The 19,413-nt window shown below is 46.3% G+C and overlaps 1 protein-coding gene across 14 annotated transcripts in view; it reads left to right on the plus strand.

The window, feature by feature from the left end:
- Positions 1 to 19,413, plus strand: part of ZNF618 (zinc finger protein 618) — a 1,018,163-nt gene that overhangs the window by 832,591 nt on the left and 166,159 nt on the right. For 13 of the 14 annotated variants that reach the window (XM_085610043.1, XM_085610045.1, XM_085609994.1 and 10 more), the window contains one exon: positions 9,781 to 9,939. The exons of the other annotated variant lie outside the window; for it this stretch is intronic. In XM_085610043.1, the coding sequence (XP_085466169.1) occupies positions 9,781 to 9,939 (159 nt within the window). The remainder of the gene's footprint in view (positions 1 to 9,780; positions 9,940 to 19,413) is intronic. 14 annotated transcript variants of the gene reach the window in all.

The following is a 19,413-nucleotide window of genomic DNA, read 5'->3' on the forward strand; positions in this document are numbered from 1 at the left end:
TTCAAGTTTGGTTCCAGTTACATTTCCAGGGGCTACTAGAAATTCACCTGGCTAATTATTTAGAAAACTCCCATTATCTTTACCTATTAAAGAGGATACAAGAAATGAGTGGGATGATTGTTTAGTGGCAACTTTGTTTTCTGGTGATTTACAAAGTATTGAATCAGAAGTATGGATCACACAATTAGAACTTAATATGTTGTCTAAAGTGAAGGTGTGCGTCATTGATGGTTGGCTGGAGACGAGACATCTTGAGAAAGATCAAATTGCATTCTGGGAGGTGAGGAATGAATTGTCTGTCGAGAATGGGGTTTTAATGAGAAGTGGATGGTTAATTTCACCAGGTGGTCTGCAAGGTAATATCATAAACCTGAGTCATGAAGGTCATCTTGGCAATGTGAAAACTAAATGTAGGGTGAAACAATCGTATTGGTGGCCTGGTTTGGATGGAGACATTGAATGTGTGGTAAGAGTGTGTGAAGTGTATAAACTATGAAAGATCATTGGTCACATGTAGGACCCCCCCCCCATACATCCCATTGAGGCTCCACAGATGCCATGGAAAATAATTGGTGTGGATATTTTTGGTCCTGTAGCAGGAAAGGCAAAACAGTGTGTGAGCCCAAAAGCCGAGCTTCAGACAGACACATTTGAAGCGCAAAAGGTGGACACTGATGAGAGGGGCTGCTCTTTTGCTCTTCTTGACAGGTTGGCGTTGGGGATAGAGAGGGGAGCACAGTTGCCAAACTTTTTTTCCATGGGCATGAAGCTCCCACCTCTGCGGTCTGATGTAGCTCCACACACCAAGAAAGAATTCTGGCATTTGAGAGTTTGCAGAATAGTGCATACTGGACTTGCTAGATGCCACACTTAACTGAAGGTTATCACTAGGCAGGAGGGGACCTAGTAGCCCATTGGCTGGTAGCCGCCACATACCCCAAGGGCACAGCTTGGGCATAAAAGTGGCACCCTGACCTCAGATCACATCTGTACTGAAGATTAGATAGAAGACGCCTGCCCTGCTGTTCCCTGGACCCAACAAAGAGAGGCACCAAGACTAGACTCACCCAATGCTCTTCGGGCTAGCTAAGAGAGGACTGTGCCTGTGGTGCCTGTTCGAGGTAAAGTCAACTCTGAGCCTGATACAGAAGGAGCGACTCCAAAAGTCAGTTGGATGACTTCCTGTTGCAGCTAGTGTCACAAAAGCTGAAGTAGCCTGCCTTGATGAGTTGGTAGCCCAGAACACCTGACTGCCAAAGTGCAGCCTGGGAGACTGAGTCCCAACCCTCAAAATTTTCACCCAAGTCTGATGGACCTTGGAGAATATTCAGAGTGCAGGTTGGCCACCCAAGTCAGATGCTATTGCCTCAGGTAAAGGAAACCTCTGGGTTGGGTATAACCGAAAACCAATAGAACAGTGGCAACTGTTTTTTGACTGAACGTTAACCGGACTTCAAAGGGCATCAACCCCTGGGGCCAAATGGTCCCAGCGTGACCGAGGAGTAGCCCCCTCACCTGATCATCATCCTTCAGCATCCTGCGTCCCTTGCATCAGGACCACTCCATTATAGTCTATAGCTGTTCACCCATAGAACCTGGAACTGAACTGGAGACTGCTTTGACTGGTAGGTAAATGTTCAACCAAGCCATTTTGGCCCCTGTGTGTTGCTCCCTGCTGGAGTTGGTCGACCAGAGTGCGGTGGAATAGTAGTTTAGAATTTTGTAGAAGTTTTCCAAAGTTTAAAAGGATCTTCATCCATCTTGAGGCAGAGGAATCGGACAAGGAAGATAGGCACAATTGTCTTCCTTCTCCTTTTTCATACCAACAACCCCAAAACTACTTGATTTCACCAATTTAATAATCTTGGGTCCAGTGACAGGTGTCATCCTTTCTTCAGAAGGAGGTAAAAATACTTTCTGACAAGTGGGTACTAATGGTTAATCTTTATGAAAAGAGGCTTCTACCTAACCATTCCCAAACACCTCCAGCTAATCTCCATCAGCAACTCCCCCGACTCGGTCAGCCACTTTCAGTCAACTATGCTATTCATCAGCGGGTGGATGAATAGTAATCACCTGAAACTCAACCCGGATAAAACAGAGTTAGTCCTAACCGGGGGCACTTACATCCCATGGGGCTCACACTTTTAGCCAAAGGAGCTGGGTCATCCCCCCCACCCCATCTGCCTCGGCTAAAAGCCTTGGGGTGACAATAAATCAAGAGCTCACTATGAAGTCCCAAATCGGATCAGTAATAACCACATGTTTCTTCCAGTTGAGGAAAATAAAAAAGATTAGAAGATATCTTACCCAGGATGCCTTGATCCAGGTGGTGCTTGCCATGGTTATGTCCCATGTGGACTATGCCAACTCGCTATACTATGGCATCCCACTTTATCTAATGAAACGCTTGCAACTGGTTCAGAACCAAGCAGCAAGGCTGATCTTCCAACAGCCTAGACATCATCATGTCACCCCCCTGATGAGGAAACTGCACTGGCTCCCCATCTCACAGCGCTGTGCCTTTAAGGTATGCTGTCTCATCTTTAAATCTCTGAATGGGAGGAGCCCGAAATTCCTGGACAGCCTTATCCGTAGGCACATACCCACGCGCAGCTTGCGCTCGGTCCATAAGTACCTCTTGTCGGTCCCCTACTTCAAGCTAAAGCGCCTGGGTGGTGTCAGGTTTGCTGTTCTAGCTCCCAGACTGTGGAACTCTCCTCTCCTCGAAATCCGATCATGTAACAACCTCCTAAACTTCAGGAGGCTCCTTAAGACCTGGCTATTTAGACAAGCTTATGAGTAACTCCCTAGGTTCAGGCATCTCTCAGAATAGCGCCATGAAACCATCCCAGTGTACATGCGCTTTACAAATCCTTTTAACATAACATAACCTCTATATGAAAGTGATAACTTTGTTTTTAGCCAAAGGAGCACTCAATTTGGTTTCCCACCAAATAAAGATGTAAAGAGTGGGAGCCTTATATATCCAGTCCTAATTGTAGGATCTTTGAACAGATTCCTTCAAAAGAAAAGACATTCATCATGTTGGCAGTAGGACCTTCAGGCCCCTAAACAACAAGACTGGCTACTCTCTTCAGTCTTCCATGGTGCTTTCTTTGACATCCCAATATCCCCACAGGGCAGGAAGTACCTAAGGACTTAAACATTTTCAATGTGTTGTTCTAATGTTTAGTCTTTAGACTCAGAGTCTTGACAAACGTGATGTTGTATACTCACCTACACCATCAAGTTTCCCAGGAGGCACTCCTTAGGGGGTGTTGTTTCCCTGCCATAGCATTTACAGCGACACTACTCCTTCAAATATGTTTTGAGTTTGCAAGGCTCTATGCATTTTCTTTGCTCTGGACTGAACCGGATAGCCATGGTCCCAGGATCTTCTACAGCAGAGTTGGTCTCTGTGAAGGCCCCTTCACCAGGGCAGTTCTTCTCTAGCACATGGGTTCATTTTTCCCCTAGCTTTCATAGTTCTTCACATTTTACAGGTTGCAGTTTCTTTTGCTGAAAAAAGTTTAAATATTGAAACAGTTAAATGCTACTAAGCAGTTGTTTTTTCATGTATCTCGTGCTCTGATAAAGTCTCTCTGTATAAACCTCCAGTTGTTTCTAGATTACAAAAAGCATAGCATAGCAATTGTATACCAGTGCCAATTCAGATTCCCCTCAGACAGCACCTTTCTTCCGATGTTCTTGAAAAGTATACCATTTGAACCGAAGCATTTTTGGGCCCTTATTTTTCTCAGGAGATGGCATTTTTGTTATATGTAAGAGGAAGATTACATGTGTTATCAGGAAATTAATATCGGCAAATTTGCCCTAAAGATAACCCTTTCTAGAAGGATTATTTTAACACACTGGCTTTTTTGTGAGCTCGTTGAATAAATCCCGACCAAAAGGGTTCTGTTAACACTCAATTAGGATTAGGGCTGCAACTTTGGCTCTAAGAGATGTCCCTGTTCTGAAGATCTGTGAGGCCTCTCTATGATCCTCTTTATTCTCCTTTACTAAACATTGCTTAGAAGTGGATGAATGGCAGCATGTCAATTTTTTATGACAGTGCTCCAATCATTTGCTGTTTGAATTTAATTAAGCGTATCCTATCCTCTGACCTTCTGTTTATGACGTGCTAAACGTTTGGTTTACGTGAGAAGAGAAGTTAGCTTTATTTCTTGCAGAGGATTCAGTTGCCTTAAATTGCCCTCGGATCTTCTCTTGAAGATGAAATGATAGTTTTTCCTATTTTTATAGAATTTAGGGGCATATGTATGAAAGGAAAAATTAGTTGCAAACGCTGCGAATCGCTAAAAACAGCGTTTGCGACTGATTTTTCGCAATTCCATATGTATGACACACTTCCACACAAAAAACTAAGAAATCGCTAAATTAGCGATTTCTTAGGCTGCGAAACATTCAAACTGCGATTTTCCTTGCAAATACTTAATTTGCGATTTCTTAGCTTAGCGAAAATCGCAAACAAGAAATCGCAAACTAAGAAATCGCAAGTGCATGTAAGAAAAATTCTCAAATTGCGATTTCACGAAATTCGCAATTTAAGAAATCGCAATTAATACCAATTGCTTGCAGGTGGTAAACTGGTACAAGGTACATAAACCACCCCACAATGCAACAGACCCACCCACAATGGCAGCAATGTTCGTGATAGCCAGGAGGCTGCGTATTCGGGCCCTTGCTCACAGGAGAATGAGATAGGAACGGATATTCAGGCGGCGCATCACTCTGTTCCAGCACACTGAAGAGGACATCTATGACAAGTACAGACTGCACCCACAGACCATAATGGACCTGATTGAGGAGCTGAAACCCTACTTGGAGCACCCTACACGCAGGACACAAACAATTCCCACACATGTGCAGGTCCTGTGCTCCCTGCACCTCCTGGCGTCAGGGAGTTTTCAACGGGTAATAGCGGAGGTTGGTGGGGTGTCACAGAGTGCACTGTCGCGTTTCTTCCATGCCTTCCTAGATGCAATGCTGCAGAGGCTCTCACATCACATTTACTTCCCCACCACCCAACAGGCATTACAGCAAACAAAACTGGACTTCTACCAGATTGCACATTTCCCCCACGTCATTGGCTGCATTGACGGGACCCATGTGGCCATCACACCCCCAGCAGCAACTGAATATGTCTACAGGAATCGGAAATGCTACCATTCCCTCAATATACAGATTGTGTGCAACGCTAAGTATCTCATCACAGACATCGTACCCAAATACCCCGGCAGTACACACGACTCTTTCATCTTCAGACACAGTGGAATACACAGATGTCTGAGTGCTGGAGAGTTTGGGGAGGGGTACCTGCTAGGTAAATACATGGCACACATCAATACATCCACTACATCACTTGAGGGGGGGACATTGACTTACCTATTGTGTTTGTCCATGCAGGTGACAGTGCCTATGCAGTGCGCGACTTCATCCTGACCCCATATCTGGATCCTGCAAATGCAAGTGAGAGGAGCTACAACAGGGCACACAGATCTACACGCTGCGTCATTGAGCGAACCTTTGGAATCCTGAAGAGCCGCTTCAGGTGCCTGCATAAAAGTGGAGGCGCACTGCAATACAGCCCTGAGACCTGCTGTAAAATCGTGGCAAGCTGTGCAATGCTACATAACATGGCAATGAGGAAAGGCACCAAAATTGATGTGACCGATACAGACACATCGGATGACAACCGCCCTGCTCCCCCTGCCAGACCTGCAGCAGGAGTTGGGGCAGCTGCTGGACGCCAGAGATGGACAGAGATCACTCAAAACTACTTCTAGGTGAGTAATGATGAAATGAGACAACAAAGCCTGATGATGTGTCAAGTGTTTAATCACACTTCACATGAAAGAAATAGTAGCTGTCCCCAGCACATGTTGTGCACACAGTGCAGGTAAGGCACAAGTAATTGTGCAAACAGCATTTTCGGGTTAATGCACCCGTATTGCAGTGAGTGTCCCCGCAGATGTTCACCTCCTTCGGTGACGTCCAGGCTGAGTGCCCCCCATGGTGTTCCCTCGGCCTGCACCCTGTCTGCCACTGCGGCGTCTTTCCCCTGGCAAGGTGGGAGTGAGGCTGCTGAGACTTGAGGTGTCCTCACTCTAGGCAGAGGCCATTAGTGCGCTGCCACCAGCATTGGCTGTCTGCAGCTGCTCCACAGCAGTGGTTACCTGCGCAAGCCCTCGGGCAATATCCTGGCAGCAATGTGCCATGTCGACCTGCATTGTTGCGCTTCTGCGTGTGAGGGTGCTGGTGGTGGTGCAGAGGCGGTTCACGGCCTTTGTGTAAGTGTGTAGGCGTGCATTGGCACATCGGCCAGCCCTGTCATTGGCAGCTTGGGTGTGCCTCAAAGTGGCACAGAGCTCATGGATTGCCCCTGCCATGTTCTTCTGGTCCTTGTGTATGTGGCATAGCTGCCGATTAATTGACCGCAGTGCTTTGCTTTGCAGCCGCTGTTCCTGCAGCATGCTCTGTTCCAGGCCTGAGAACACGGACCCTTCTGCTTCAGTTGCAGTGCTGCTCCTGGGCCTTGATCTGGATGTCTCCTGTGGTCTTATCCTTGCCGTTTGTGTGTCATGACTGGGCGTATGTGACACACCCTGACTCCCCTCTCTCCTGTCGGTGTCATCCCCTGTGGCAGGGAATTCGTCCTCAAATGGAGGCAGTGGGGGCACATGTGCGCGCTTCCTGCGCTGGATTGGCTGCTGCTCTGTGTCATCGCTGGAGTCCGCAGGGTCTGCAGGCTCCTCTCCCTCTGCGCTGTCTTCTTGTGCCATGCCATGTGCTGTGGATGTAAAGGGGACTACATGAGTTTGTGTTATTGTCTGCATGTGGCAATCAATAAAGTTACAACTTTTTTTTGGCTAACCTCTGACACTGTATCATTCACTTATCCCCAACCCACATATTGCATTTAATTTCGTTAGTGTCATGGACACACAGTCAGACACTGTACTACGAGTCCCATGATGCATTGCTGGGTGTGCTGTAAGACCTGGCCTGGATTGACATTTTGGGAGTTTACTATGCGCATTTGGGGAAGTGTGCAAGGGATGGGGAGGAGTGCAGATGGATTTTGCATGCATCTTACCTTGACTGCTGGATGCAGGGTTGGAGCTGTCTATGTCAGCCACACCACCTACGCTCTCAGGCAGGAGAGTAGACTCCACGAGCTCCTCATGGGGGGTTGGCTGCTCTGCAGTGGATGGTCCTCCTCCAGTCTGATTGGCGTCCTTCAGTCTGGCTGCCACCCTCTCCTTGGACCTCTGGCGCATGTCGTACCACCGCTTGCGCAGCTCTTCAATGGTACGTGTGGTGACTCCCACTGCATTCACCATACTCTGTATTTCTAGCCAGATTTTCCTCTTCCTGGCCTCTGGGACACGCAGTGCCTTCTTGCCGAAGAGGAGCTCATGGCTGCAGACCATCTCCTCAATGAGGACCTCCTGCTCCTTTTCAGAAAACTTATGTTTTCTCTTCCTTTTCTCTGCATCCTTGCCCTGCTGTTGTTTGGTGGAATCCATTGCTGGTTGCACTCTACTGGGATGCCTCCTCACACTCCCCAAGCAGCCTCTGGATGTGGCTCAGGTGAGCAGGTGCAGGAAATCACTCCAGTTTCCTGTTTGTGATGTCATCAGGCTGCACCTGGCTTGCAGATTCCCGTTTTTGCGATTTCCTAATTTGCGAATTTCACTATTAAGAAATCGCAAAGCGGGTGTCTGAGAATTATTTGCGAGTTTTAAGGAATCGCAAATGATTAGCGATTAATTTTTTACATCCCGTTTAGCGAATCTGAATTTGCGAATCGCAAAATATCGCAAATTAGGATTCGCTAAACGGGAGTTTGATACATATGCCCCTCAGCTCTTTCCTCTCGCACAGGCCTCTGTGGAAGCGTTAAATAAAATGATGTAAACCACCTCTTTCTGCGGCCAGCGTAACTTTCAGTGGGAGGTCACAGTATCACTGTTATTGTTGGTCATTGAGGCCTGGCGCAGAGAAATTGTTATTGCTGTAAACACATTTCCGTATCCAGTCTGGTGTCTGGAGAGAAGGTTTTGAATAAGGATTCTGTGGGAGATTAATCATTCATCAGAAAGACCATTACCCTGCTGATTGGCAACGACAGCCCTAAGAATGCGACGGAGCTAGCTCCCGCCTCCCTCCGCTCGCCCCCTGGTGGCCCCTACTCCCGCCCTAAATGAGACTGCTGCCAGGGATTGACCGCCGCACGGCTATAGCGCGCACCCAGCGAACACTGCTCCCATGATCCGAAGCACCACGCACAATGCCTAGCTGAGGGCCCAGACGGGAAGGCACGACTGCTTCACCCTGCCCTGCTGCTCCCTCCCCAACACAGCGGAGCACCCTATGCACCAGGAAAAAGGGTGTGGGCGTTGGCGCATTGAGACCCCAACCTGCCAGGAAGCCCCCTCTCCGCCCTTCCCCGGCCCGCTGCTGCCCGCGTGTACTGCGCGGTTCCGCTGCGCCCCGCTCGGCGGCTGCTCGCCCCCCCGCTCTAACACAGGATGATCTCCCCCCCCCCTCCCCCTTGATTCCGTTTGAATTTATCAACCTAACCCCTACTCCCCCTATCGCCGCGTAAGCGCAGGGGACAGTTTGTTTACTGGTCGAGTTCCCTGACCGGACTCCTACCTAATCACAGATAACAGACGGTGGATGCGTTGTCAGGCGTCCCCGAAGCGCTACCCTACTTAGTGCGCCCCGCTTACTGACAGCAGAGCAGCGATGACGCACACACCCTAACAGGGACGGGTACGCCCAGAGCGAGCAGCAAGATCTTGACAAGAGCACACTGTATTGAATATCAGGCGTACCCCGATAATCAGCGGCTTGAGGGGTGTAGCGCCGGGGGGACGGAGGCGCGCCACGTAGCCTGCACATGGACTCGAACGGCGAAGCTGTAGACAGGATTCGCCGGATCTAAACGTTAGCATCCATGTCTCAGTGAGCTATACCGAAACGTTCTTGCCGCGCTCCGGCCCGCACTGCGAGCACGACACGCTGTACTGACCGAAGGCCTTTACGCTTGAGGTTAACCACGGTGTCCTACACGACTCCAGATAGAGACCTGAGTGGCGACCGAGTTAACCGCGATGCGGGCTGGACTACAGCGCCATCCTTTGTCGCTGATATCACGAATAAGGAACACCACGATAAACCACCAAAAAACAACATAGACCTGCTGTTTAACAAAGCGCACACCTGATTCCTGTGATAATGCCAACACGTACAACGCCGCCGGACCCCTGGGTTGCCGGCTGAATGGCTGTGTCATACTGTCTGGAACTATGTGCTTATTGTATAACTGATTCAACGCCTTAGATGGGGAATGTATGCAATAGGATGATGAAACTTTGAATAATAAAGGTTTTTTAAAAAATAAAAAAAAAATCAGAAAGACCATTACCCCTGGTAAGCAACTTGTTCATTGTCATCAGTCTGCAGAGCTAAAATACAAGTCAAGCGGTACTATCTGAGCAGACATTTTGAAAGAAATTGTCACTTGTTATATGGTTTGAAGGGCAGAAGACATTTAGTTTTTTAAGTAGTATGACAGTTCCAAAGAAGAGTTGAGCTTGTAACCTAATCGGGAATAACATTTCATGTCTCTGGTTCTTTATTTGAGTTAGGCATGTGTTGTTCATTGATGATCGCAAATTGATTTGCTGGAAATTAAAATATTTCGTTAATCCAGAGAAACTGAAATACTCCATTTATCCACAGAACAAATGCAGCATGGCCAGCAGAAGTGCACCCTCCCTGCCAGTGTGCCCAGGCCCCCTCTGGAAGCTTCACCTTCAATGGAGAGGGTCACGTCACCTTCCAACTCCATTCACTCCTTGGTCCCGCAAAACCGGAATCATGCTTTTGCCCTCAGAACAGGTACAAAAGGAGAAGTAGCAATTTACGTTTTTTCCGTTTCTCTGCTTGCGAAAGCAGAGCATCTTAACCCTGTTTCAAAGGATGCTTCTCTTAAAAGACAGTTTGTATCACACTTTCTTTTTATTTCTGAGCACTTTATTAGATTAATTTGTATGTTAAATTAGATGGGAAGACTGATAGATGGCCAGTGTGTTCACTAATAAATAAAAAGTTGGTAGAAGGTATTGCCAACTGAGGTTACTAGTTTGTGCCAATATTTTGAGTGTTTTGGTGATGTCGAATAGATATCCTGGAGGATGTGCCAAGGTCATCAACTCGTTTGATTGCGAGGTAATCGGAATTCAAGTGTGACCATTGTGTTAATTTTATGGGTCGTTTTGAGGCTGCAGAGGAATAAGCAAATCATGCAAATTAAGATCCAACTAGTGATCGCCCATTTCAGTATGCTGCCTTATTTCATCACCACTTTTTGGTTGAGCTGAACATGAATATGGAAAGGTGATGCCACCGGTGAACGATCAGATAATGCAACAGCTATCCATCATGAGTGTGCACTTATGTTTGTTGTTTTACTAGAGTTTACTAGAGGTAGTCACAATTTGGAGGCATGACTGACATAATATGGTCCACCTTCAGTATCATTCCCTAGAAATACTCTGAGCCACGATAGTGGCTGGGTATCAAACTGATTTGGATGCAGTGGCTTATTCCAAGTACTTGAGAGACTCATGGGGGGATTTATCAGCCAACCCATACCATTTGAAATTGTTCAATCCATCAAGTTGAAGGAGTTTATTAAAATTCAGATTAGGATTAAATCCATTTTATGCACAACAGAATGGATGTAATCAATTTTTAGACAATGAGGGAAATTATTGCTGTGGCCTCACGGTGCACCGCAAAAGTTTACATTTTTGGATGGATTGCCAACAGCGTTTAGTACAAAGGTGTCAGATTTTAAAACCTGTAATAATAAAGATGCGATTGGGTTCGTATATGCAATGCAGTTTTTAGATTTAATATGTGTGCTGCGTAGATTTGTACAGATTTTAACTATCTTGTAAGAGTTTACTTGATTAGAGGTATAATGTTTACCCTAATTGTCTAATGCAATAATGAGTTGGAATTATCTGACGATGTTAAAATGACTTCGGTCTTAAAAAACTTAATTTACTACTACCCAGGCGCCAAACGCCCATTGGGCTGAAAGGGCTTCAGCCCACCCCGTCGTGTGTCTCAGCCCGGGCTGAGACAGCTTCCCGCGCTGGCTGGTCTAGCGACCGTCTTATTGCAGCCGCACACGAGTACTTCACAGGTCTTTAAAAGACCATGTACTTGCTAACAAGGCTTTGTTGTGTTTTCACCCCTTCTTAGAGCCCCTGCTGGAAGAATTAGCCTCTCTCCTTCCCCCCCTCACCGAAATTTTTATCAGCCACCAATCCCCCCCCCGACCCGGAAATTTGGCTCTAGTTGCACCTCTGCTACTACCACCACAGTGGTTTCTTTCCTTTGCAAAAAGCTATGTATGACAGTATGTTCAACACTGTGCTATTCGCAGTTGGTTGCAAATGACCTACCTCATTAATATTCATGAGGTGGGTCGCAATTTGTGACCTATTGGGTATCGCTAACAAACACAGGAATGATGGCCTGCTGGAGACAGCAGACCGCCATGTCTTCGTTTGCTTTTAAATAAAGCAGCGTTTTAAATGCAGCCGTTTTTCCTTAAAGGAAAACAGGCTGCTTTTTTTTAAAGAAAAATTAAATGTTTCAGATATATAATTACTAGCACTGTAGCAGGGGTAAGTGTTAATATTGTATGTAAAGCATTCATGTGTCCTTAGGAGTAAACAACCAAATGGGTCAGAGATCAAGAAAGACTTTCGAACTTAAAATTCTGAAGACTAGATCTGTTGGTTTGATGGGGAGTAGTTCCAATAATGTGTGAAAATTACTTTCTGTGGTTTGTTGTGTGATTGACAATATCTTAAAATGGTAACTTAAATGTGCTATCCCATGCCAAAGTGGATTTTGACATTTATATGTTCCATTTTGCTTCGCTATGGATACAATAAAGAAATACAATAGGCATCCTGACATTGTGTCTATTTTGTGGTCGGCCTGCTTTTCATTAAAAGAATACACATAGAATGAGTTGGGGAGAAGGTATCTTGTGTTCAAATAATAGATGGCCAATATTAGCCCGTCATAACAGTGCTCCCGGGCGCCTCTAGGCCGTGTCGTGCTTCTCCTTGTTAGCTTCCTACCATCCCGGAAGTAACAGAGTGAAGCCCTATTTAGGTGCCACCCCTGAATGTTTATATCAATTCCTTTCTTTCTGCACCTTCAAACATGGATCTAGTTATCTGCTCCCTAATTTGTCAGAGTTTCTAATATCTTCTAAACTTTCACAGTGTGCTAGGCTACGATGTCCCCACAGAAAACTACAGAATTTAAATTGTGCTGCGACTGCAGAAAGTCAATGTCTGTCACAGATCTACACAAGGTGTGCCTTTAGTGCCTAGGTTCGGGACATGAGTCGGGTGCTAAGAGCCATTATGCACCAGAAGGTGATTCAAATACCAGGAAGCAAAGCTCTATGTCGCCGAGCACAAGAAGAAGATGCGATCTTCACTTAGTTCCCGGTCTGACTCCTAAGTCACGGACCCGGGCTCCGTGCCAGTCATGATGCTTCTCCAGCAATTGTTCCTCTTTCTGCTTAAAGTCTTCGGTAAGTCCAAGGCCAAACAAAAGCATAAAAAAGCAAAGCAGGACTCAACCTCATCCCACCACTCTAACTTCAAGGAGAGCATGCAAGGGCATCAAGATGTACATATCACTGTATTAAGGTCACCAAGCCGATTTCTCACTTAGTCCTGTCATGCCCAGAGTTCTCGTGCCGCAGATCGAGACCATCAATGAGGCCATGTTCCAAATATTCAGTATGCTTGAGGTTCCCTCTGGAACTCCTCCGAGCCCCACGAAACCGCAGTAGCCTCCAGTTGGTTACCACCAGTTGGTACCTCCCTGGCATTGTCTGTTCCCTTTGAACCTGCTACCAGCTCCCTTCTGACTCCAGTACAAACTTCTACTCTGGACCCATAATCCATACAGTTTCCAGCTATCTCAATGCCACTAGTATTGGTAGATGATCTAGTGCGGACACCCACATGGGACCCCAAACAGACAATGGCCTGAGCTTCATAGAAATTACAAAAGTGCAACTGGTTGTCATGTAGACTGAATCTAACCCTTTACCTATACCACGTTACAGTGATATGCAGATGCTCCATTATCTGTTTGGTTCTGTCTCTGGCGCTGTGCTAAAGCGTTGTGCACCCTAGGATGTTGCTGCTGATTATGTTGATGACGTGGACATCTTGCTCCCCGATAATCCCTTATGCCCTGATATAGACAACACCAGTGGGCTTGGGACCTGTCCTGAGACAGAGCTTGACTCCCCCAGACCCTCTAACATTAGAGAGTGCAGTGATGGTTCAGAGAGCAGTCAATGTGCTGAAGTGACCGCTTCCCTCAGTTGGTACTAAAACAAACCTTTTGACTGGAACTCTGCAGCCATGGGCAGCAACATCTGAGCCCTTATTCATTTTACAGACACTCTGATGGCTACCTGGTCAAAACATATCTTCTTGCCTCCTGCTTGTTAACAGGCAGGTGGCCAAACCCCATAAACCGGTGCCTGATGACCGGGCTTTCCCATGAAGTACCCCACTCCAGAGTGCCTTATGTTACAGACCTCAACCAGTAAAGCAAATCCTAATTTCTCTTGCTGGGGATTTCCATGTATAGTCATAAACACTTGAATAGTCCCACCCATGTGCGGGGACCCCGAAGCACTTCTTTAGACATATCTTTTTAAGTGGATATTTTTCGCCTTTCTTCAGGAAGGCCTGTAAAGACACTTAAGAGATAGAAAAGACAATAATGCAGCCTAACTAAATAGGCTACAAAGGCCACAACTTCATCTTGAAGTGAAAAAGATGCCAGAATACTATGTTTGGTGCAATTTTTGATGGTGTTTAACTCCCAGAAAAGCCTCCTTCACAAAACTCCTTTTTCATGATAGAGATGAAAGGATGGGGCAGAGTAGCCCCCATAGGCTCCCATTATATGTCTTAAACTAGATGCTGTGCCTTTAAGAAAACTCAGAGACCACCAGTATCCCATGATGTACAGTCAGTGGCAGTTACATCAGTTCTTTTTTCCGGCTTCTTCTAACAAGACCATGGAGCATTGAGCTCTACCAAATTTCTTTTTTTCATCAAAAATCGCTTCAGAAGTTTAACTCCAAGTGTTTCAGTCAACGTCTTTGGGCTTTCTGTTCCTTTTTCTGACAGGAATTACCACAGTTTCTTTAAAAAATGCCATCTCTTTTTGATAAGAGTCCAGACTCTGGAAGGAATAAGTCCAAATCTGACCCTCATAGAGTATCTATTATTTGCCTATCTGCTACTCACATTCCTGACTATTGTTCCATCTGCAAAACCTTTTCCAAGCGTACTCTGCGTCACAGGGAGAGTATTTGCCTTCAAGGAGCAGAAGAACGAAGAAAACAGCAGTTCCAGTCATCAGGTGGGGCTTCAGGGCGAGGAGAGGGTCAGTCCTCTACCAGGGTCCTATCTTCAGCCTCTGGGGGGCTCTCCATCAGAGGACAGGCTGAAAAACAGCATCATTCCTGGTCGACGTCGAGAGGAACAGCAGTGACATGTTTGCCGTCGAACCAGTGCCCTGGGTCGAAATGACGTCAACATGCAACGTCGATGAGAATGTCGACGACGGTGGCTGCGCCAACGGCGAGAACAAGTTAGGCGTCGAGAAGGCCACTGCAGATGGTCACAAGATCGCAGTCAAGAGCATCATGTCACCCGACGTCTACCCATCACCGTCGATCAACGTCGACACATCATGGTCGATCGATGTCGTCACATCACCGCCGATCGGGGTCTACTCATCACCGTTGATCGAAATTTCCACGTCGCAGTCGATCGACATCGAGAAGACATCGTCATTCAACGTCGAGAAAAACCCATTGATCACAGACTCCTCTTCAAAGAGTATACAGTCGACTTCAGGAGGGAGTTCTCTTTCAAGACGACGTCGAAGGACGCCGTTGACTAGCAGATCAATGTCTAGGGGGAAAGATGTTTCTCCTGTGGCATCAGTGACTCCGCGGAAGGCTAGGAAAAGGAGGAGATTAATTTACTCATCAGATTCTGAGTATTCTCAGACATAATCTCCGTCTAGGACAGTATCACCTGCTCAGTCTCCTCCTCATTGTCCAAATGATCAGCTTCTTCCTCCTCCTCCATCTTCTCCTCCTCCGCCACCACCTCTTCCTCCTCCTCTACCGTTTACACCTTCACCTTCTCCACCATGAAGGCTGAGATCCAGGTATCGTACGAGGGCTCATTCTCAGGAAGATACTCACCTACTTTATCAGACTCTCCTCCTCAAAGGATTTCTCCAATTGATGAAATCTCGACTTCTCAAGAGGTTTTGGTTCAAGGAGCTTCAAAATTGAACATTCCTATGTCTGTTCCTACTCCATCAACTTCAGTCATATTTGAGACTTTACAGTGAAGACCAGCATCTCGTCCTCTGCTACCTTTGGTATCAGGCCTCTTGGAACCGGTGATGGAACTTTTCCTTACATCATCTTCTATTAAGCCAGCTCCATCCAGGCTGCAAAAGAAGTATCGCCCTCCGGAACAGGACCCCACATTCCTAAGGGCTGACCCTCCCCCAGACTTAGTCATTATGGTGGCTGCTAAGAAACAACATACTACGGCTCCAACTTCCACAGTTCCACCTGATAGAGAGTGGTAAAATAGACTCAGTGGGAAGATAAGTGTGCAGCATAGCAGCGACCTCGATGAAGGCTGCTAGTGCAACAGCGCTTTTAGGTAGCTATGACTGAGCACTATGGGAGTCTCTCCAATAATTTGCATAACATCTACCTGGAGATAAGAGGATTTTAATGAAATATTAATGGAAGGACTTATGGTCTCTAACCAAGTTATTAGCGCTGCTGCAGACACATCACTTCTAGCTGTGCATGGTTATTGTCATGGAGTAGCACTCTGGCGGCATTTATGGGTTCTCTGGACTTCATTGAAGCCTGAAGCTCAGCAGCGTATTCAAAATCTTCCTTTCTCCGGCACTACACTCTTCGATTCTCATGCCGCTGAGGAGATGGCACGTATGAAAGCGGAAATGGAGACATTGAAAGCGATGGGTCTCGAGAGACCCAAAGAACAGGGAAGATTCTTCCGTCCTTTTTCAAGACGATATACAACATAGAGGATTCAAACCCCTCGGTGGTATCAGTGTTGTCAGTCTGGTACACAGCAATCATATCAAAGATCCTACCAACCGTATCAGAAAAGGCAACCTAGAGGAATGTCAGGACAAAAAACTTCACAAGGAGGCAAGTTACCTACTGGCTCCAAGCCCTGAATCCTATCTTTCCCCTCTTTCGTTACTCACTCCGACAGAGGGAAGCATTCAACACTTCTTGACAGAGTGGCAAAGTATCACTCAAGACAATTGGGTTGTGAATATTGTGCGCAATAGATATTCTCTACGATTCATCAGCCCTCCACCATCAGTGCCTCCAAAACAATCAAGATTCCACCTATCGCAATTACAAGGGAAAGTGAACATTCTCTTACGAAAACAGGCAGTAGAACCTGTTCCTTCGATGCAATGAGGCAAAGGACTGTATTCAAGATTCTTTCTCGTCAAAAAGAAAGACCAGAACGAATTCAGACCCATTCTTGATCTAAGGGAGGCAAACAAATGGATTCAGAAGGAAAGATTCCGGGTGTTAGCACTACACCAGATTCATCCTCAACTACAGCGGGAGGATCGGTTAGGTGCAGTAGTCCTACTGGACGCACACTTCCACATTCCCATCATAAAGAAACACTCAGGTTCTTGAGATTTGCAGTGGGAAACCACCACTTACAATACTGTGTGCTTCCGTTCGGCCTGAAGTCAGCACCCAGGACCTTCTGCAAGTGCATGGCGGTGGTGGCTGCCAACTTGGGAAAACACAAAGTATTCGTCCACCCCTATTTAGACGATTGGCTGATCAAGGCATCCACGTGTCAGGAGGCTCAAACACATTTCAACTGGACCTCCGACTTTCTCCGTTGTTTGGGACTTCACGTGAATCAAACTAAGTCTACCTCTATTCCTGTACACAACACGCCCTCCTGTCCATCAAATGGTGGTGCTCGCCTACCAATCTCCTACGATGGACTCCCTTTCGCAAGGATATACCAACTCAAACTATAGTTACGGATGCCTCTTATCTGGGATGGGGAGCCCATACAGATCACCTTCAAATTCAGGGCAGATGGTCACACAAGGAATCCACTTACCACATCAATCTGCTAGAACTGCGAGCAGTTCACTTGGCTCTTAAAGCTTTTCAACCATCATTCCATGCCAACTCCCTGCTTGTACAGACAGACAATACAAAACAATGTTCTACCTCAACAAGTAAGGAGGCTTGAGATCCAGACCATTGTCTAGAAAGCACAGACAATATGGAAGTGTCTTCTAGCCAGAAATCTGACCATAACAGCAACCCATCTCCCAGGTGTTCAAAATGCTCAGTCTGACTTACTAAGCTGACTCCTTCAGGAAAATCACGAGTGGGAACTAAACAACGACGTGGTACGAGACCTATTCAAAAGATGGAGTACTCCGGAAGTCTATTTATTCGGCACCGCAGAAAACAGCAAATGCCAAAACTTAATCTCCAGGTTCTACCAACCAGGAACCCGGGGAATGCCCTGTGGATCAACTGGTCAGGCAGATTTCTCTACGCCTTTCCTCCGGTTTCCCTGATCCCTGCAGTATCTCATCAAGCTCTCTCAATCACGGGCCAAGATGATTCTCTTAGCCCCGGAATGGCCACATCAATGGTGGTTCACAGGTCTATCTGTCCTCATCTCGGACTGCCATGCAAAACACACCTACTAACGAAGTTCGGGGGTCAGATGGTACACCCCAACCTTTCATCTTTGAATTTGGCAGCATGGCTCCTGAGATAGTGCAGTATGGACACTTGAACTTACCTCAAAACTGCATGGACATTCTTAAGGAAGCTAAGCGGCCATCCACACGCTCTGCTTATGCTCACAAATGGAAGAGATTTTGTATTTGGTGCTCATCGAGGAATGAAGACCCTACCTCTTGCCAGGAAGATGTCATACTTCCACACTTGCTTTATCTAGCACAATCTGACCTCCAATTCTCTTCCATTAAGGTTCACTTGGCAGCCTTGACTGCCTACAGGAAATGCCCTTCACAAACTTCCTTTTTCAGAATTCCTGTTATTAAAGATTTGTTGGAGGGTTTTAATTTTTTTTTTCCTCCCTTTAGAAGTCCTTCTCCTCCTTGGGAGCTTAATGTGGTGCTTTCTCGTTTAATGCAAGAGCTTTTTGAACCCTTTCATAAGGCTACTCTTCAGCATCTGTCCTGGAAGGCAGCTTTCCTTGTGGCTATCACCTCCGCCCGCAGGGTTAGTGAAATTCAGGCCCTTTGCTGTCAAGAACCATATACAGTTTTTCATGCATCTAAAGTAGTTATGAGGACTCATCCGAAATGCCTCCCTAAGGTAATTTCGGATTTTCACGTTAACCAAACTATTACCTTACCTATTGTCTTCCAACATCCATCCTCTCCAGGGGATAGATTGATTCATTCCCTGGATGTAACAAGGGTTTTGAAATTCTATCTGGACAAAACTAAAGATATAAGGAGAGCGGATCAGTTCTCTCCGTACAGGTCTAGCCACTTCTAAACAATCTATCTCCAGGTGGATTGTTTCGTATACTTTGCTCTGTTATAAGAAAGCTAACACATTCCTTTTTGGTAAGCCTAGGGCTCATTCTACCAGGGAGAAGGCAGCTACTGCAGCTTTGCTTCGTAAAGTACCCATTTCGGAGATCTGTAAGGCTGCTACTTGGAAATCAGTCCACACATTCACAGGACATTACTGTCTAGATTCTGATGCCAAGGCAGATGCTCGAGTAGGACAGGCTTTTCTTAGGTATCTCTTTGCGTAAAACTGCAGTTTAACTCTCTGTTTCATCCACCGCGTCTACATATAGGGGATGGACTTGCTAGTCTATTCAAGTGCTTATGACTATACATGGAAATCCCCTGCAAGAGAAGGAAAAGTTTCTTACCTGTAACTCCAGTTCTCTTGCAGGGGTATTTCCATGATAAGTCATAAGCAACCCTCCCTCCTCACCGGTGGAATAGACAGACTTAGCCTTTGTTCAGAATAAACATTCACTTCTCATCGCCTTCAATAAGAACTGAAGTAACTGCCACTGACTACGCATCATTGGATACTGGTGGTCTCTGAGTTTTCCTAAAGGCACAGCGTCTAGTTTAAGACATATAATGGCAGCCTATGGAGGCTACTCTGTACCA

Source organism: Triturus cristatus, chromosome 1_2 (assembly GCF_964204655.1).
Source record: "Triturus cristatus chromosome 1_2, aTriCri1.1, whole genome shotgun sequence".
Taxonomy (NCBI): Eukaryota; Metazoa; Chordata; class Amphibia; order Caudata; family Salamandridae; genus Triturus; species Triturus cristatus.